Genomic DNA, 21,493 nt, shown 5'->3' on the forward strand with positions numbered 1-21,493 from the left:
GAAATACTGAGATAGGCCACTTTGTTTTGAGAGCGGCGATATAATCTAACCGTAACTTCCATACAGACTGGTACTATAGAGGGATGAATAAATTTGTTTTTATTTAGCATTTCCCAACGTTTTGTGAGAGAGAGAGAGAGAGAGAGAGAGAGAGAGAGAGAGTGAGTAGAGCTTCGGTTGTTGGAAGAGGGATGAGTCGTTGGTTTGTTGGAAGAGGGATGAGGCGCTGTCTGTCTGTCTGGAATATGTGAAGGATTTTTCGGTTTTAGAGGGAGTCTTTAGTCAGAGCTAGTGCCGGTCAGTGGTTCTTGTGTGGGACAGTTTTTGTCGTATGCTTTTCTGGGAGTTGTTGGTCTTCTTGTTGGTGTGCTGTTTATTTGTGTGTGTGTTCCGTTTCTTTTTTTTGTATTTCCTTGTTGTGTTTGTGGTTGTTTATGTTTGTGGTTGGCGACCGTGCCTTTATCCATCTCCAGCAACCGAAGATCAGGGTGAGTGTTGTTGTTTGTTTTTTGTTTGTGGGTTTGAATTCCGCCACATAAATTTGGCGCCCAACGTGGGGCTGTTGTAAAATAGCCGTTAGGATTGTTTGTGGTGGGTCAGTGAGAGTAAGAGGTCAGGATGAGTGAGATAGAGAAACTGAGAGAGAACTCCGGTGGCTAGGGAACTCCAGGGTAGGCTGGAGGAGGAGAATGGGAGGCTGAGGAGTGAGAATGAGGAGTTGAGGAGTCAGTTGGAGGAGATGGGGGAATGCTAAGAAGTGCAAAAGAAGAAATGAAAGGGGAGATGAAAGAGTCAGAAGAGAGAATGGAAGAGAGGGTGGATAAAAGTTGGAGGAATGATGAAAGGTGTGGAAGAAATGGTGAAAGGTATGTTCAAGGGTGTTTTTGGAGAAGGGGCTGTTGGAGGCAGGTTCTCTGGAACGTGTGAAGGGGCAAGAGAGAAAGAAAAGGAGGAAGAAGTGAATGGAAGCGTGAGTGATGAAAGTGATGTGGAAATAGGAAGTAAGAAACGAGAGAATGAAAGGCAGGGTAAGGAAAAGGGGAATGAAAAGCAAGGGAAGGAACAGAGGGAAAGTAAGGATAAGTCAGGGGAAGAAAAAGGGAAGAAGGGAAAGGGAAAGGAAACTGGTAAGAAGGGTAAGGAAGTGGGAAGGCAGGAAAGAAGGGAGAGGGTGAAGGCAGTAGTGATAGTGAGGTGGATGGAGGTGAGTGGATAAAAGTGGATAAAAAGAGGGGAAGAAGAGTGTAATGAGTAAGATGAATGTAAGTGCAGAAGTGGACTCTTTGTATTCGGAAGAGGGTATGAAAGGACAGAGTGAAAGTAGCGAAAGTGAGAGTGAAAGTGAGAAAGAAGTGAGAAAGGCTATGTATGTGAGGGAGGTACCCCGGTGTGAAAGGTATAGTGAGTATGGAAGTAGGGATGTGCATGATTTCTTTAGGGAGTATGAAAGGTTTTGTCAGGATAAGTATGGGGAAAGTAAGAGAATGTGGGCACGAGAATTAGGAGAGTATTTGACTGGGTTTTTGCTTGATATGTATAGGGTTATTATGAGTGTGGAGGATGTTGAGTATGACAAGGTGAAAGCTAGACTAGTTGAGCAAGCGAGGCGTATGAAAGCGAGTGTTAAGTATAAGAGGAAGAATGAATTTGATGAGGCAAGAATGAAAGCTGGGAAACCTTGTCACTGTATGCTTGTAGGCTGGAGACGTTGGCAAGGAAGAAATTTGGGGATGATGGGATAGATGAATGTAAGGAGTTAGTACGGAAGTTGTTAGGGACAGTGCCAGATGGAGTTAGAGAATTTGTGAACTTGAAGCGGAAGGAGAAGAAAAGATGGACGAATGAAAGGTTGACTTGGGGAGAAATTTTGGAAATTGTAGAAGATTATGAGCTTGACAGGGTTATAAAGAGAGCAGAAGTGTAAGTGTAAGGGCTGGGGTAGATGAGAGAGTACCAGAGTTCGGAAGCTTTAGGGATGCAGTGTTGAGGGGCCCAATGAGAATGGCCGATAGTGTAATAGATAGGAGTGTAAGAGCAAGTAATGTGGAGGTGCCAGTGAGGATGAATGATGGGTTTGTAAAGGGAACAACGGGTTGGACGGGTTAGGGATAGTAGTGTACAAAGGGAAGGTCGGTGAGTGGAAGTCGAGCGAAGTGTTTTAGATGTGGAAAGGAAGGACATACAAAGAATGAGTGTAGGTGGGCTTTAGGAGCGTGTTTGGTGTGGGCAACCAGGACATTTGGTAAGGAGTGTCACGAAAGATAGGGGTTAAATGCTACCGGTGCGGACAGGTGGGTCATGTTGCTAATGGTTGTAGGGGTACCAGTGAATGTAATATGTGGTAACTGTGGTAAGAATGGGCATTATGCGAGAATGTGTTCAGAACCGAGGCGAAGTGTGACGAATGTGGAATGGAAGGGCATGTATCAAGTGTATGTAGACGAAAGAGGGTGACTGTGACAGCGAATTCGGGAAACTGAGTGTGAAGGGGTTCAAATGGGTGGATCCTCCAAGATGCAAGCGGTGCGTGTGATGCATGTACGTGAGGGGTTGTTGCATGAGGAGGTTTTGCTGGAAAGACTGACGAGTGCATGAGTGTGCAAGTGTGTTGTAAGGAGTAAGATTGATTGCCTTAGTAGATACCGGGTGTAGTATGAATGTCATATTTAAGAATGGATGTGAGAAATTGAGGAATACGTGTGAGATTAGGAACTGTCAGGGGAAGTAAGAGGGATTGGAAATTTAGGGGTAGCAGTGGTTGGAAGAGTGTGTGAACGGTTAGAAATTGGGGTGTAATGATGGATGAAAGTGATTTTTGTGTGATTGAGAGTACGAATGATAAATATGATATTTTATTGGGATGTGAGTTTTTGAAAAAATGTGGGATGGTGGTCCGTCCTAGTATGAATGTAATTGAATTACGTATGAAAGGGGATGTGCTTGGGGATTTGTATTTGGGGAAGGATGGTAGGGTTGAGCAAAAATTGTGGAAGAGAGTGCCTGTAATTGCGACAGAGAGGGTAAAAGTGCCACATGAGATTGGAGAAGTTGTGAGTGTGAAAGTGGCATGGCCGGATAGCCTCGGGATAGCCAACAATGATAGGTGTGAGTATGTGGTTGAGGGAATAGACATAAATAAATTAGTCAGGGCAAATGTGTGTGTATATGATGGGGTTTTGAACATGGGAGATCCGAGGGTATATATAACGTCATTGCCGAGTGTCAGGAAGAAGCGAGTCCGAGGAATATGTGAGGGAGATTGCGTGGGAATATTACGTGCGTTGGTGAATGTGGATGATGAGAGGTATGTGAAGGTACGACAGGTGATGACAGGTGATTTGAAAGGAGCTAATGATTGGACGTATGAGGAGTTGAAAGAAAGAGTAAAGGTAGATGAAAATGTAAGTGATAACGTAAGAGAACGATTGAGGAGAATGTTGTGGGATAGGCAGGGGGCATTGAGTCGTGGTGGCGAGGATTTTGGGGATCGAAGCTTCCGGAATTTAAAATAGTTCTGGAAGACGACCCCCCATATATCAGCATCCCCGACATTTTTCTCCCGTCTATCAATCGTGAGATAGAGGAGCAGTGTGAGGAGCTTGAGAGGGTGGGAGTGATTGAAAGGAGTACAAGCGCCTGGAATAGCCCCATTGTACGATGCGTAAGCCAGATGGAAGTTTGCGAATGTGTGTGGATTATCGGAAGGTGAATGAAGTAACTGTGAAAGAGCGATTCCCGATGAATGTGGTGTCTGATTGTGTGTACAAGATGAATGGAATGAAAGTGTTTACAAAATTAGATTTGGTAAGGGGCTATTACCAGATGCCTCTGGAGAAAGGGAGCAGACATATTACGGCCTTTGCTAGTAGTTCCTGCCACTACCAGTTCCGGAGATTAAGTTTCGGACTGGCTAATGCGCCTGCTGCCTTCCAAAGGGCAATGAATGTGGTTCTGGCTGGGTTTGATCGCAAGAAGGTAACTGTTTTTATAGATGATATTTTGATTGCGAGTGAGACTGTAGAAGAGAATATGGAACTGCTTGAACGAGTGTTAGAAAGGTTGGAAGAAGTAGGAATAAAAGTAAAACTTGAAAAGTGTGCTTGGTTGGCTGGGGAGGTGGAATTCCTAGGGCATATGGTGAGTGGAAGAGGTGTAAGGAAGAGTGATAAGTTTGTGAATAAGGTAAAGGGAATTTCCACGTCCCGGACCGTGCGTGAGTTGAAAGGATTTTTGGGTTTAATTGAGTTTGGAAGGAAGTTTATAAAGGATTGTTCAGGGATCGGAAACCACTTACTGAATGGACGGGAAGAGAAATTGTGTAAGATTGAAATGGGATGAGCAAATGATCGAAGCGTTCGAGAGATTGAAAGAGGAGGCTGCAAGAGACGTGACGTTGGCTTTCCCAGACTATAGTGAGAATGCGAATAAACTAGAACTGTATACGGATGCAAGTAAATATAGTATGGGAGGATGCTTGGTACAAATGCAGAAGGCGAATGGGGAGAACAATTGAGAGTAATTGCGTATGTAAGCAAGCAAGGCGTTTGGAAAGGCAGAGTTGAAATATTCGGTGATTGAAAAGGAATTGGCTGCAATAAGGTTTTGTGTGAAAGCGTTGAAAGTATTTTTATATGGGGTAGATTTTGTGATACGGATGGACCATCGACCGCTAGTATATATGGTTAAAAAGGAGAGTGTGAATGCTAGAATTGCGAGAACGATAGAGGATTTGAATGAGTTTAGTTTTAAGGTAGAGTATGTACAAGGTAGACAGAATATTGTTGCAGATGCTATGTCGTGTATGTGGACTGAACGAGATGATAGGGTTAGGAGCGACTGGGACCCGGACCAAGTACCTGTAGGATTTGTGGTAAAGCAACAGTATGTAGGGGAGAATCGAGTGTGGGAATGTCTGTTTGGGGTTGAGTAATTTGGAAACAAATGGGTTGATTGACGGAGTACCTGCAAGCATGAACGAGTTACGTGAAAAGGTGATGAATGAGATGCCGGAAGGAGGAGTGCGCGAGGAAGGAAGGGAATTAGATGAGGAGGAAAAGTTAGTGAAAGTGTTGTTGGTAGTGGCTGAAATGTTTAAAATTACAGTACGATTGTTCTTTGGATGGAATAGGCCGGTGGAGTATAAAGGAAGGGTGAATGAAAATGGTATGAATGTGATTTTAAATGTTCACTGTGGAAAGGATACTTGTAGCTGGCTGGTTAAGAAAGGTGATTGTGGGGGAAAATGAGGGAATAAGGGGTAGGGTTGAGGATATCGTTGAAGATGAATGTGATGAGGATGGTTGTGAGGAAGCTAAGCAGGTGAATGTAGCTGTGAGAGCGTGTATGCATGAAGCGAAAGGTAAATTAGTAACGAATGTAGTGGTGGATCAGAATAAATATTGTAGTTTGGTAGACACGGGAGCACAAGTGTCGTTAGTGAGTAGTACAGTAGTTAGTGAATTGGAAAGGTGCGATTGGGATATAAAAAGAAAATCAACGAGTGTAAGGATACATGGTTTGGGACAAGGGAGTGTGTTAGTATGGGAGGAGGTACAATTAAAAATTCAGTTAGGGGGATTTGAAATAATACATAATTTTGTAGTCATGGATGAGAATGATATGCCAACATGTTTTTATTAGGAATTGATTTTATGAGAATGCATGATATAAGTGTGGATGTCGGGAGGGGAATTTTAGGAAAGGGCGGCAGGAAATAACAAAGGTTAAAGGAGGATGTGTCTAAAACTAGTTTTGTAGGTATGGTAGATATTGCAAGGAGTGAAAATGATTTGTTGAGTGAAGAGGAAATTACGCAGATGCAAAATCAGTGCATGAAAATAAATATGTTAAGAGAGTGTGTGTTAGGGGGTGTAAGAGTAGGAAGTTGGCCGTCCGAGTTAGAAGTGTATAAGCGAAGTGCTAAGAGATTCGTTGTATGTAAAGGTATAGTTTATTTTTTGCATCAGGAAGGAATATGGGATGGGGAAGTGTATGTGCCAGTATTTTCGGAAGACGCAGCCGTGGGTATGTGTTTATTGGTGCATAATAGGTTTGGGCATCTGGGGAAATGTATGAGAGAGAGATTGTATGTGCCTGGATTGAGTAAAATTTGTGCGGATGTAGCGATTACGTGTGCGGACTGTCAGAAGGGTAAGTATCAAAGTGTGCATGCGAATCCACCTGTGTTGCGATTGCAGATGAAAGAGTTATTTGAGATGGTTGGGATTGATTGTGTGTCGTTGCCTGTGACTGCTAGAGGACATGTGGGAATGGTTGTAATGGTAGATCATTTGAGTAAGTTTGCATATGCGGTAGCGATTCGGAACAAAAAGAGTGAGACTGTGGCGAGAATGGTGGGTCAAGTGATGTTGCCAATGTGCGTGTGCAAGCCGACGCAAATGTTGAGTGACAATGGGCCTGAATTTGTTGGATGGGAGTTTGAGCAAATGTTGCGTGATTGGGGCATAGAACATGTGTACTCTACACCGTATATGCCCAGTGCGAATGGATTGGCGGAACGAACGGTGAGAACGTTGACAGAGATATTACGTATGATGAGTGAATGTGATAATGATTGGGATGTAAACGTTGGGCGGCGTTGTGGGTATACAATGCCACTGTGCATAAGGGTATTGGTATGTCCCCGTGTAAATATGTGTTAAATTTTGAAAAGATAGTGAGACCGAGATTGGGTCTATCTGAGAATGATAGGGAGGTATGGAAGAAGGCGCATGAAAGGTTTGAAAGTTACAAGGTGGGCGAGAAAGTGTTGAAAGAAGTAATCGAGAAAGGGCGGTTGAATGTAAATAAAGTGCGTGAAAAATTTGAGGGTCCGTATGAGGTGTTGGAAGTTGGTCCCAGTGGGCTTAGTTATGTTGTAGGGGAAGTATGTGTAGATGGTAGTGTGAGAGAAATGCGAGCGCATCACAACCAGTTGCGTAGATGGAAGGATGTACCGGAATATGTGAGAGAGAATGGGGTGTATAAATGGTTGAAATCGAATGTGGGTGAACCAAGTATGCATGAGAGCTTGTGTATGGAGGATCAGCAATTTGTTTTGGTAGAGTATGGTAAAAAACGTAAGAAAGGGAAGAACGTAAAGTAAACTGAATGGTCGTAAGTTGTGTGATAGGGGTGTGAGTGCCAAAGTGGAAATGAGTGATAAAGCGTGTAATACGGATGAATGGGATGGTATGGATAGAACGTATAGCATATGCGGGTTTGATATAACTGAGTTGACTGAACGTGTAGGGGTTGGTGAGCGGTTGGAGGTGAGCGAAAGTGTAAGAGTAAGAGAGCGTAGCAGTGATAGACGAGTGATTGAAAGCATGAATGAATCGTTGCAAGAATTGGAAAGGTCAATGAGCGAATGGGATGGGTTAGTTGAAGAATTGGGGGAGGTATTTGGGAACGAGTTAGAGGGTATAGATGAGATTGTGGATGAAATTGAGAGTGGTAATAGTGAAGAAGATAGCGTGAATCTGAGAGAGAATGGAGGAGATGATGTGAGTTTGAATGTTGCTAGAAGAGAGAGTGATTCTGAGAGAATGATTGCGTGCCCGCGAACGCGATCTAGAGGACCTGCTAGTGAGCATCCGTGGGTGTTGCATAAGGCGATTTGAAAGAGGTGTGAAAGGTGTTGGTTGGGAAATGCTAAAAGGGGGGAGAAATATAGAGGGATGAATAAATTTGTTTTTATTTAGCATTTCCCAACGTTTTGTGTGAGAGAGAGAGAGAGAGAGAGAGAGAGAGAGAGAGAGAGAGAGAGAGTAATTTGTCGTAAGTGAGTGCTTGGTTGTTGGAAGAGGGATGAGGTCGTTAGTTTGTTTACGGGGCGCTGTCTGTCTGTGGAATATGTGAAGGATTTTTCGGTTTTAGAGGAGTCTTTAGTCAGAGCTAGTGCCAGTCAGTGGTTCTTGTGTGGGACAGTTTTTGTCGTATGCTTTTCTGGGAGTTGTTGGTCTTCTTGTTGGTGTGCTGTTTATTTGTGTGTGTGTTCCATTTCTTTTTTTTGTATTTCCTTGTTGTGTTTGTGGTTGTTTGCAGTTGTGGTTGTTACGGCGGCCTTTATCCATCTCCAGCAACCGAAGATCAGGGTGAGTGTTGTTTGTTGTTTTGTTTGTGGGTTTGAATTCCGCCACAGTACTGTCGAACAGATGATGTCTGTAGTTTTTGCCCTAGGTACCTAGCAATTTTGGGCGAGTAATCTTCATGGTAGACAATATTTAAAAAATCAACATGTGAAGGTCTCGGCACAGAAGGGAGGATTCATAGATGACTTTCCCTCCTACTGTCAGGGATAGAACAGTGGACAGTAGTGGAATTGTTCTCTTCACCCACTGTTGAAGTGATAGAAACCAAAGCCTATTTGGTCAATTTGGGGCTATTAAGTAAGCGGTTCCTTTGAAGGTTAGAAGCTTGCTCAAAACCTTCAAAATCTGGGACAATGGAGGAAAAAGGTGTACTGTACTGTATTGTCTTCTATTTGTTCCAGTCTTGTAGGAAGGCATCTCTTACTGTTGCTTGATTGTCCAAGTTCGGAAACACATAAACTGGAAGTTTGTGATGCTTGTATGTGGCAAAAAGGTCCATCCACTTCTGGTTGTGGAGGTATATTGACCATTGTTTGAAAAGAGTGGTTGTCCAACATTCACTCTGTTGAGGCTGTCATTTTCCTTGATAGAGGGGTCTGCTATTACATTGACAGGCCCTGTGAGGTGAATTGCAGACAAGTGCCACTTCCTTGCTTGCACCATCTGAAGGATGGCTAGCATTACCATACTGAGAGGAGGTGAACATAATCCTGACCTCTAGTGCAGGACATTGCAGTCATGTTCTCTAAAACCAATAAAATATGTCTCTTTTGGAGGTTTGAGTTTTCTGAGCGACAAAAAAAAGACAGCCATCAGCTCCAGGAAATTGATACGAAACTTCCCCTCTGACACCTGACGATCCTCCCAATGTCCTCCCCAACCTGTCAATGAGGCATCTGTATGTACTGTCACTCGTACAGATGGAGGAGTCAGGGTGACTTGTTTCGCCAGAGACTCCTTCCGGGTCTAAGGCCAAAGTATTTCCCCAATTTTTTTATTCTTTTGATGAGGTCAGTCTCACATTTTTTCTTTCATGTGATAGCCAGGATTTGTTCACATTTTTTAGCTGCAATCTGAGTATTGGATCTGTTACTGATGTGAACTGCAGCAGGCCCATCGTACATTCTAACTGCCGTCTGGAAACTATGGGCTGTGCAAGGATGTTTTGAGGTCTTTCCTTATTCTGTTTTGAGTATTGATGGGGCGAGACAACAGGCCATGAAGAGTATCCCAACACAGTCCCAGTCACTAAAAACGTCTGCTTGGCGTGAGGCGGGATTTTTTCAAACTTATTAGAAAGCTTTTTGACTGGAGTCTGTTGATCACTTCTCTTAGGTTTCTTAAACACTTTTCTTGTGGGCCCCCTGATTAACCAATCAACTAGGTAGGCTGTAAGTTGTATTCCTTCTTGTCTGAGTTCTAGAACAACTACTGTTGCTAATTTTGTAAAAATTCTTGCGGCAATGTTTAGCCCAAAGGGCATGACTTTGAACCTGCACATGTATTTTCCTGTCCGGAACCCTAGGACCTTAAGGGCAGGAGGGAATGGCAATAGGGACGTGCAGGTATGTGTCTTTCAGATCTATAGAAGCTGTCCAGATTCCTTGGGCAACAGTAATCATCCAAAACTTTTGGCAAACAATGTCCTTGTTCAATGTTGATAGGTCGAGGATCACTCTTCAGTTGGAGGAATCCTTCTTGGGGACAGTGAAGAAATGTGCTTGGTGGCAAATATATGCATGCTTCTCTATGTCTCCCTTTAACAGGGCCTTCTGCACGTAATCTTCTAAAGAGGAGTCTGGTTTTTGGAGGAACCCTTTTAATGGAGGGGGGATGATACCATTTCCACCCCAGCCCATTGAAAATAATGCTGTGTCCCCAAGGGGAAGATTTCCATTGCCTGTGGTGTTGTCGAAGCCAACTCCCGACCATACAATTCCTATTAGGATCCACCTCTTCCTCTGCCTTTGCCCTTGATAGGCATTCCAGGTGTTGCTATTTCCTTTTCCTCTGTAGGAGTGTCTTTGGACCCTGTGAAAAGGATGTCCTTGCTGTTGTTGCTGTCCCTTTGTAGGAGTTGTCCCTTCTGACCACCTAACTGTTTTTGAGGGAAACTTTTGGGGGTGACTGAAGGCTTATATGATTTTTGATCATAGTGAGCCTTTTTTGGGTTGGGTAAAGGAAAGTTTCGGGTTTTTTGTTTCCTGAATTCCCCTTTTCCAAGGAGAGCGTACATTGTACAATTCTGTTGGCAGGCTTGCTCATTGAGCCACAACAGACTCCTCAAGAGGGTCCTTACAGGAGAGGTTAGTGTGTGATAATGAAGTCACATTGGGGAATGACTTGTTGGAGTCCTCCAGTGTTTCCATCACGCTTTTATGTCCCTTTCTAAAGTCATAGAGTGCTTCCAAGGGTTCTCCAGACTTTTGGCCACAACAGCAAAAATTGTTCCAGAATCATCTGGAAGCCTTTTAGCGGATCATAGCAAGAAATTCTGCCTAGGCTGTCCCTTCTGAGATTCTTCTCATAGGGGTCCCAAACTGCTGAGTAGCTATATATAGAGGAAGCTCTTTCCTTTCAAATGGGAGTTGAGGCATTGCCCATTCCTTGGTGGAATAATTCGAGACAGGGATGACTGTGGCATATGGCCTCTCATTTTCTAGTCACTACAAATTTCTGAAAATCTGTCTTCACATGGTTAATTATTTTAAAAGTGAAGGGACAAAAGGCTGGGGCTGCTTGGCAAGCAATTTGGGTCTTATCCAAAATAGCAGTCGAGATCCAATTTCCACTGACCTGGTAAAGGGTGTCTTCTATAGCTTTTAATGCTATAGGAACAGGTTGAAGAACTGTTTCTTTTAGTGATTTCTCAATGTCTGCTGAAGATGGTACCAGGCGCCATTCTGTATTAGGGAATGCTGCCGTGTCTAGATTCCACATGTACGACTTCGAACATAGTTTTTCTCTCATTATTTAGATAACTTACCATTGTTAGAGAAAATGCACATTGAGGCATATTGCTAAGGGTTATCAGTATCATCAGGGGTGAATATTGGAACCCCTATTATCTTTTAATCTGAAGTTTTATACAGTAGTCCAAACTGGCCATTTTGTTGTTTCCAGTCAGAATTCTAACATCAAACCTTGTTTGGGCAGAATTTGTATCCACTCTTTCTTTTTGGTTATAGGATGAAGTATTTTTATACTTTGGGGTGTACAGGGCTGACCTAATTTCCTTTTCGGAATCGTGTGTCATGTCCCTTAAATGTTGCCGTTCTGTGGCAAGGACATCTCTCATGTTACTCATAATTTCCTTATGGAATTGATCAAATGCCGCAAACTGTGTATCCCTTTTGGGGGAGCTTGCACAATCTGACTGAGCTTCAACAACTGAACTGTAACTGCCTGTTAACCAAAGGGCAGAAGTCCTGGGTGAATTACTATATCCCTCCGAGAATGTAGCCATTTCAGTTGGGGTTCGGTGGATCCTATTATCCCTTTTGGGGGAAAGATCTTCTTCAACATCTGATAGATTTCCTTCTGGAAAGTTTCTCCCATGATTAACTGAAATGTGTAGCCCTGATCCTTCTGGGTTCGCAGGGCCGTTTCAATGGCAAAGTCCACTTCATGTCTATTAATAGGAAAGTCACCCTCACGTAAAGATTCCTCCACCTCCTTGGGGTTAACCTGGGAGGTACCGGGAACTGATGTTTCTGGGTTTTGGCCAAACGTAGATCTTGTTCTGAAAAAAGTGTTAAATATCTGCTGCCAGAGTTCTGCCAGAAAGATATAATCTCCCCCTTCCTAACCCCTACTGAACCCTAGGACCTAACAAGACAGCTTAAAATGAGCTGTTTTGCCCTTAAAACTTGCTGCCAGGATCATGCTACAAATTTCACACATATCTGGTGACCAACAAAATTTATCTTGTTTTTTGCAAGGACAGTGCCCATGGCAGGTGGTATGGGCCTTACCCACCGGTAAAAAGTGAACAGAGTAATCTGCTGCAGAACACTTAACCTGAGGGTCCTGCATAATGGCGGCCCTGTAGTGATATAAAGCAAGTTTTTATTAGGAACCAGTTAGAACTAATTGTCTGCAATCCCTATATAGGTAGTATATTCGATATTACAGTCTAACTTGATTACAATTGTGTAGCTGTAATATATTTTATTTATTAAATTGTTGTGTTGAATATCTATACAGTATTAGCTTAAACACACTAAGATTTGTTAATTTTGACACCAGCATATAACTATTACATACACTTTTAGTCCTTTTGCAAGGCTATATGAAATTTAATTTTTGAATGTCATGCTATTCAGGTTAACTGCTATAAATTAACTTGTTTATTTAACCCAGGCTACTGTTATATTTGGCTTAGGTTAATGCTTCTAGCATAATTTACCTTTAGACTAAGAATAGAGGATTACTTAAAAAGTTCTCACTTAACTTATTCTAGGCCACTGCCTAGTCTAGGCTTATTTAAATCATACTTATGGATATAAACTATACAGGAAAAACCCTTTTTAGCCTAGTTTACTTTTTTATCTGTCCAAGATTACAGTACTCTTTTATCTGATATTCAGACATTGCTTTATTTAATCTAAACTACTGTTTTGGCTAATAATAGGATATTCCATAAAGGGGTTCCTACTTAAAACTAGCTAGGCTACTGCCTGGTCAAGGTTTATATTACCTTTAAGGATACAGGCTACAAAAGAGCCCCTCTAATATGTAGCCTTACAAATAGGCTACCAAGCCGTAAAACTAGGTTACATTTATCTAGTCCAGGTTACTGTTTATATCTAATCCTAGGCTATTTGGTCTAAACTACCACTTAGGCCAATAATAGGATTTTTCTTAAAATGTTCTAACTCAACATAGTACCTGTATAGGGTGTTGCTTAATCCAGATTATTTAGATCACCCTTAAATGTATGCACTATATAAAACAGAAACTAATATGTAGTCTTATAGCTAGGCTACTATCTTGTCTAGCCCAGGTTATTGTTTTTATTTAATTCCAGGTTATCTTGTCTAAGATACTAATTAGTTTGTCTAAGGCCAGGTTACCTGGTCTATGGTACTACTTTAGGCCAATGATAGGATATTTCTTAAAGGGTTCTGACTTACTCTAATCTAGGCTACTATCTAATCCAGGTTATTTAATTCACATTTAAAGGTATGGGTAATATAAAACAAATTTACCGTAATATGTAGTCTTAAAGCTAAGTTACCATTTCATCTAGTCCTAGGCTACCTGGTCTAAGCTAACACTTAGTCCAATAATGGGATGTTTCGTAAAGGGTTATCACTTAACCTAATATAAGGTACAGTACTGCCTAATCTGGATTAACCCCCGGTTTACGACGGTAATATAAATATATTCATCAGAAATTATTTCCGGCTTTACTGTTCCTAATCTGGATTATTTTGAAGGTTTTTGATTTTGCATTTTCAATGCACCCAGAGCATTAAAAGTAAGGTTTTCCTATGATTTTTGACGATTTTCGACGATTTTCCGCTTACGTTTTCGGTTACGACGAACGAAGAACGGAACCCCATCAGAACCGGGACCGCCTGTATAGATTTTGCTTAAGTGTATAGGCAATATAAAAAAGAAACAATTTACTAATACGTAGCCCTATAGCTAGGCTACCATTTATCTTGCCCAGATTATTGCTGTTATTTAATCCTAGGGTCCTTGGTCTAAGCTACTTCATTAGGCTCATAACAGGATATTTATTAAAAGGTTTTTACTTACTCTGATTTAGGTTAATACCTAATCCAGGTTATTTAGTTCACACTTAAGGATATGTAATCCTAGGTTATAGACTACAGACAACATCCACTATTTATCTAGTCTAAGCTTAATCTGATCTAGGCCACTGCCTAGATTATTGTAGACATTGTATAATCTGAAAAGATTTTCTATATTATTGATAAATTGTCGAACTTTCTTTTAGTTAAAGCATTTAATTGAAATGACAAATTTTTTAATAACCAATTTGTACTTTTCACAACCAACAATCTCCAATCACGACTTAACGCCGGTTATGTGTTAAAAGAGAAGCTGGTTTTTCGGCTTCCATACACAAATTATCTACGAATTACAAAAGTTTAAAACTAAAACTTTAACTGGGACTTAAAACTAAGCACTTAACTTGCTACTTTGGGTGTTTCCATAGTTACTGAATTGTGGAGCACTGACAAGAATTGAATCAGATTTCAATTGACCAACGAAAGGTAATGGCTTCCTCGGTCTCCTGCCAGTCTGTTTGTTGACAATATGGCGGACTGCGCATGCACTATAATCACTTTCTCTTCTAGCAGGTTTGACAAAGGAAATAACCTGGGTACGGTACAGCTTTGCTGTAAGATAAGGGTACGGCCACACCAGACGCAGGAAGCATTGAGGTACAGGCACGACTTGGGCGGGAGAGCAGCGTCAAAGCCACACATGGCCACACCAGAAATGCCACCCTCCCACACATCACTCTCAGCAGTTGAAGCTGTACTTCTCTGTAAATGTGTCAGTATTGCATTTGGGTAGGAAATTGCTTATAATCGAAAACCTAAGTATTAGACTTGATGATAGACTGAGAAGGAAAAGAAGTGAATTTTACAATTTATATTGCCAGTCTCATTTATACAAAGACAAATTTGTTTACAATACTAGAAGTCAGGCTCACAAAACAAACGACGAACTACAGACAGCCCATCTCTCCCGAAGAGACTCGTAATAACTGTGAGGTAAGTGAAAATAAAATATGGACTTTAAGATTTTCGTATTACAAAAATAACTGCAAATAAGGTTATTTCCTGAGAGAAAGATACAGTACTTGGAAAATATAAAGGTCTCAGAACTAATTACAAATTACATAAAACTAAATTAATAACTGGCTGCATTATGTTGAAATAAAATGATTTACCTGTATTTAAAAAAACTAGTTCAATGGTAAACCTTACATAAAATAGGCCTGCAGAAGGAAAAATCAGTTTTGCTTATACTGTACATTCATCATTAACATTAATGAAGAAAGTACAAAGTACTGTGAATATTTCATAAATCAGTGATACTGTACTGAGAATTTGTATAGTTATCAAGTCTATGCAGCTGAACAGGGCTTATTTGTGAGTGCATACTAGTCGGCTCCTTTTAGTTTACATAGGGATTGGTGTGGTCTTGGGTGAAGGCGGCAAGAACCGCCGCGGCATTTTGAAACATGTTACATTGCTCAGCGGCAACTGCAGAGGGTTCACCTTTCCCACGTGTCCAGTGTGGCCACCCACATAAGATGCATTACATTTCAAATTGCTGCGGGAACTTCTTCCCTGCAACCTCCATGCTTGCTGCACCTTAAGGGAAAGAGCCCTCTTATCTTTGAGTCCATTACATACTCCATCTCAAGTGTTATAGTGTTTATCATTATGACTTAGTACCTGGCCAAGAGAACAACTAAAAGAGAATTCTTTGATATTAGTTTGGTCACCATGGAGCTCTGACAGACCCATGGAAGGTAACTCCTTGAGGATGAAACATGCAACTATGCTATCAAAAAGCACCTTTATCTGAACAGTTTGAAGAAAAATAATTATAAATATAAAATTAAGGTAAATACAAAATTTAATAATACACCTGAAATGAGTAAATCACCATTATCACAATACAAAAAATACACCAAGCCTCCTCATATGAGAAAAAAGCCTTAATTTATACTGTCACTCAATGCATATGAGTATCTGCATTAGGAAGATTTAATCAAGATTAATCACACTAAGATATCGTAATGATTCCCTTGATTCTAACTTCATGTGTGCAATTAGTATACAGTACTTTTAAAAATTAGGCACAAACTCTTATACGGTACAGAATTTTTTAAAAAGAATTTTTTATTTAAAACCTTATCAAATTTTGAGAGCTAAGTATTTCTTGTCAATATGACCTCCCCTACAGGTGTGAGAAGTGTTTGACCTTTTATTATTCATCAGGTCACAGTTATATTTCTTAAAGTAACCCACTCAACATTATAATAATTAAAAAAAAAATCTTAAAACATATTCTCCCAATTCATGCACAGTACTGTATATAAAAATTCAACAGTCTTAAGGTATTTAGAATCCCTTGGAATGGATGTAAAAGAAGTGCTATTTGTTAGAAGGATAAAAAAGCAAGTTTATGTTATAGTGAAGGCAGAACGGGTTTATCCTAGCAACACATGTAGCATGTTGCAGGCCCCATGCTTCATAGCCCCATGGCAGTAACATCCCAGAATTGTTGAAGGTAACTTGAATTTCTTCAGTACTAAGTCTGGAAGTGTAGTCTTTCCTGTAATCTTTGCAAACTGTTCCTTGCATCAGTAAGTATATCTATGATAGTACTAGCCAAGGATAACTAAAGAAAGGGGTTCCTTCTGCCCCTGTAACTGAAAATTCTGCTGATCTAAACCAAAGTCTTCATAGGAGGAGGGTTTCCTATGTTGTGCCATGGGTCCTGACTATGTCTTCTACCAGTCCAAAATGGTCTTGGTAATTAAAGGTGTCTGTTTGATGGAAAATTCTCAGGTCTTTTCAAGTCTCCCAGTGTTTGAGAGTTGGACTTGTAGGCACTGTATGTACAGTATTTAATGAATTATGCAAATTACCAAACAAATTTCTTTTGTCAATGTATAACTTGCCCTAAGGTAAAGATAAGCTACAGTCTTTTTAAAGATGGAGGCATCCTTATCTCATATAATCCCTCTTTTCTATAAATCTAACCCAAAACCCATTGACAAAAATTACAGTTTACTGCACTTGGTTATGATAAAACTTGCTGTATCTATGTGTGAAGCAAAAATTTCAGAGCTAATACAGACAAACTCATGTTTACCTTATGCAAAGGCTGGGGAGGAAATGACATTAGTCAAGCATTAAAAAGTCTTCCTCTAGTGAAGGATACTTATCTAGAAGGACATTCTAGACTTCTTTTCCTAATAGTAACTAAATTCCTTAATACCAGACCATACCAAGCAGTATAGTACAGTACATCAAAATTGGAGGTACTACTGTATATGTACTGTGTTCTTTGTAAGAACTCATAGTGGAATGACCTTATAACCAGAGATCTATAAATATAAATACATTTCAGCACAATAAATTCACAGATATATTGGAAGAGCATTTAATTCTATAATGACTTTACTGAGAAAAGAACTCTTTAATGGAACAGAACTCTTACGATATATAGGAATGCATATAAGCAAACCAACATGATTTACAAAGCACAGGGGCCTATGTAAGCACATAGCTAGGACATCAAACTCGGGAACTCTATATGATTTCATCTTAACAGCCAGAAATTCTTCTGGAAAACTAATCCTTAGTAAATTTGATTATTTTGATACCAAATTACAACTAAACTCTTTTATAGTCTGGTACTCTGAAATACAGGCAGTCCCGGTTTATTTCGAGGTCTCCGACGCGTCGTGAAAATGGCAGAATAATCATAATTTGAGTTTTTGATGTAAGACTCAATAATAATGCTTTACATCGTTTTCAATGCACAGAATTAAAAGTGGATGATTTTTGGATTTTCGACAAAATTTTCGGGTTCTGACCATAAACTGACCGATGGTCGTAAACCGGGACCGCCTGTACAGCATTAGGTCTCCGTGAAAATTAGCTCTTATATTTGGGACAAAACCATAAACTCTGCTCTTATATTTGACAGCTTTTACAACCACTTCTCCATGTTTATTCATCCATTTTCATAAAATAAAGGTTTCAAAAGGTCTTATCTCTCTCTCTCTCTCTCTCATCTTACATTTAATATTTGTTTTCACAGGATAATCACCTTATGCAGTAGCAGTGTTTACCTAAGCTCCAAAGAACTTTAAATATATTACATGTAAGTATCCAGGTCAGACAAGTTACCTTGCAAAAAAGAGTGAATGCCAATTCCAAGAGTTCACCTTGATAACTTTCAACAGACTGATTAAAACTTTCTGAAGTGATGGTCTATGAGCCCAACCTCAAAAATTTAGTTTTTTAAAATACAGTATTTCCACATGGTCTAGAAATCTATGACCCCACCCCCGACATCTTCCTGCCTCACTGGGTAATTTTGGGTGATCATTAGGTCATTTTGTGACACTAATCCATTCATGTTGTATAAGGACCCTTGGTCTGTGAAAACCTCAAATTACCAGAGAAGGGTTGGAAAATACTTGGGTAAACCTTCCCTGTGTACAATTGTACTATTTAATTTTTGTCTTTCTCCTTTCCCATACAAACAACCAAGGCATTATCTACATTAGACACTGGGCACTACGACAATTCTTTTCAGTTTTGATTCAGCAGATGCAAATTTGTGTTCATTTTAACAATTTATTCCCTGGATTTCTAAATATACAGATTAAGTTCTAGTTCATATCTTCTATCATTAACAATAAGCAGAAGAGTTAGATATCTTTCTGAGTACAGTATACTTAAATAAGTGGGTTACTATACATGAATAAAAAAAAATGGTTATCTGAGGAGGAATAACCTCTTAGAAAAGCCTTACCTGTTGATGAACTTGCTCAAGAAGTGTCTTGTCTCCTCCAAGCCACCTGGAAACCCTTTTCAAGAATGGGGCAGGTAGTGTAAGTTTGCCTGAATAACGTTCATGGACTTCATACAGTGCTACAAATTTGTCATACAAATTTTTGCATTCATCATTTTCCGTTTCTGACCAGGTGGGAATAAGATTCCTGAAAACATCTTCCAGGTCTTCTGAAAACTGGCCATTAAAGCAATTCTCAATATACCAGTCCTGAAAAAAATTATAGGACTTTGTTCAAACTGATGGAAAATTTTTTAGGACATAATTCCAAATGGAAAATAATAACATTAGAAGCTCCATATTAATTTACTGTTATCAGTCTCTTCATTTACAAACTGGACTATTGTATTACAGTATCTGTCACTGTCCTTACACAGAATTCTCCTAACTATCTTTGTATGTACAGTACTGTCTTACATCAAACATTAAAAAATGGCAACAATATAATTCACATGGCACTCTCAGATATTCCAGCTAATTCTTTAGCATACATTTTTCATCCCAACACAACTTAATCATCATAAAATCTGTCACATCCATTTTTCTTTAACATAAAAATGAAGTATTATCAGTTGTTCAACATACCAAATTTTAAGATGTAATTTGTGTTTTTCCAAGGATATAAACCTATGCTTGCATAAATGGAATATTCAACACAAGGTGCACTGTGGCTGTTACAGACTTAACTAGAAAAACAAAAGCCTTTCCAGTAGGCCTACGAGTCACCTGTGACCTGAGCTGGGTTAGCATTTCCATTATGAATTGACCTGCTTGCAGCTCCACTCATCTCTGTGACTGGGAGAATTCGGAACAACGAGAGGCATTAGAGGTGAGTTAACTTCTCTATGAAAGCATAGGTTTGTATCTTAGGAAAAATACAAATTACATTTTCAAATTTGGTATCTGTTCAAATGGGAATATGAACCTAAACTTTCATAAGTGGAGCCTCACCAAAATGTGGGAGGCTGATCTATTCAGAGTGGAAGGTGGGTGTGCCTTGGTGTGCCAGTGCCACACCTTTCAGTGCCCCAGATCTACCTTGCATAGCTCAGGTCAACAACGACAAATAGGGATAGCCCCTTCCTGTACTCACCACACCATCCAGGGGGGATGACGGATGATACCTCCAGTCTCGTGCTGGGCAAAGCCTTCCTTCAGGGACTTGCTGTCATTACACCACCTGCTGGGCTGCCATTACAGGGCCCAGGGTGAAGGAGTTTCCATATTTATTGGCCAAGTTCCACGGGTAGGTCATGAAAGTCAACTGTCTCTTCCACATTCCTGCCTTTAGGACCTATAGGACAGAGTGACTCCTCATGTATGCCACCAAGAGGCCTATTCCCCTAATGTCATGAGCTTTATTTTTTGACGGGGTATGTTTTTAACCTCTCATGGACGTGTATGCCCTGACTATGACTTCTCTTAACCAAAATGAGATTGTATTCCTGGAGACTTCTCTTCCTCCCATCCACTGCTTACGAAGCCTCCTGCAGGCAGGTCTGTGAGGGGCCTTATGCTTCAGTTACTGCCTGAAAGCTCTGACTGGGCATAGAACCATCTTGTCCTTATCTCGCACAACAAAATCCCTCAGCAATGGGATGGAGAAACTGGTGATATGTGATGATGTCTTGTAGGAGAAGATGGAAGATTGCAGGAATGGAGAAATAAGATCCCGAGTCATAGGTTGTTTTATTCCATACATCAAATAGGTATATATAGGAGGTCTTTGCAAGGTGGGCAACTTGTGCTGAGACGAGCAGGAAGAGTATTGATGTGCATGCACGGGGTGCAGACAGCTCATTTGTAACGGACAATATTCATGAATAAAATATATAGAATGCATATATGTCCAGTAATATATACAGTAATCCACACCTCCCCTTCCCATTTTGTGTTCAAAGAGACATCTTGAACATACTAAGCAAGTTACATACAGTGAACTATCAAGCACTGTAATAGTGTACAAAGCAAATAACATACAGTGAATTTATCAAGTATGAATGTATGAAGCAAGATGCCTAAGTGGCACCTGTGGGCTTTGTACACTATGTAGGCTTGTTTAATCTTGGAGACCTGCAAGGGGTTTTGGATGGAATTGATGACTTTTCCATGTCAGGGATAGGGACCACAGGTAGATTAGGATTGGGAACTTGACCGGGATCAGGCACGGGGTATAGGAAGCAATGGTTCTGACGTAGCACTCGACCACCTGGGAGGCGGATCTCGTACTCGCGTGATCGCACGCCACCCATGTCGATCCCAACCTTGTCCCATCGGTGTGATGTTGGGTCCTGGAGGTGGACATGTTGACCCACATTCAGCTGGGGCAGGGGGCAGTCGTGGGTGTTATAGTTGTGCTGCACCTAAGCAGCTCTGGCAGCGGCTCAGCGATCACAGTCATGGGCCTTTTCATGCTAATCTTCCATGAACGACTGAGGATGGGTGGGCACACATGTACAAAGAGAGTGACCATACAGTACCGGGGCAGGAGGGTGACCACAGTGGTTGGGCATGTTTCGTAACTCAAGGCGGCCATGATCAAAGGCCTCACAGTTGATGTTTCCTGCAGGGGCCATTTTGAGGATCAAGGGCTTGGCAGCCTTGACGCCGCCATTGGCATGTCCATTAGACTGCGGGTTATGTGGTGTACACCCCAGTGCTCTGTGAAGTCAGCGAATTCTTTGCTGGTAAACTGGGGTCCTCCATCAGTGTGCAGGCGCAGGGGAACACCCACCTCTCTGAAGCAGCAGCAGAAGTGCCACATGGTCGATGAGGCAGTGGTGTTCCCCTTGCAAGGGACAACCACGGGCCAG

At 40.9% G+C, this 21,493-nt stretch overlaps 1 protein-coding gene across 28 annotated transcripts in view; it reads right to left on the minus strand.

Moving 5' to 3' along the window:
- LOC136850637 (uncharacterized) overlaps positions 1-21,493 on the minus strand; it is a 379,925-nt gene that overhangs the window by 145,112 nt on the left and 213,320 nt on the right. For all 28 annotated transcript variants that reach the window (XM_067124380.1, XM_067124382.1, XM_067124371.1 and 25 more), the window contains one exon: positions 18,642-18,890. In XM_067124380.1, the coding sequence (XP_066980481.1) occupies positions 18,642-18,890 (249 nt within the window). The remainder of the gene's footprint in view (positions 1-18,641; positions 18,891-21,493) is intronic.

The sequence above is a fragment of the Macrobrachium rosenbergii genome, chromosome 22 (assembly GCF_040412425.1).
Source record: "Macrobrachium rosenbergii isolate ZJJX-2024 chromosome 22, ASM4041242v1, whole genome shotgun sequence".
NCBI lineage: Eukaryota > Metazoa > Arthropoda > Malacostraca > Decapoda > Palaemonidae > Macrobrachium > Macrobrachium rosenbergii.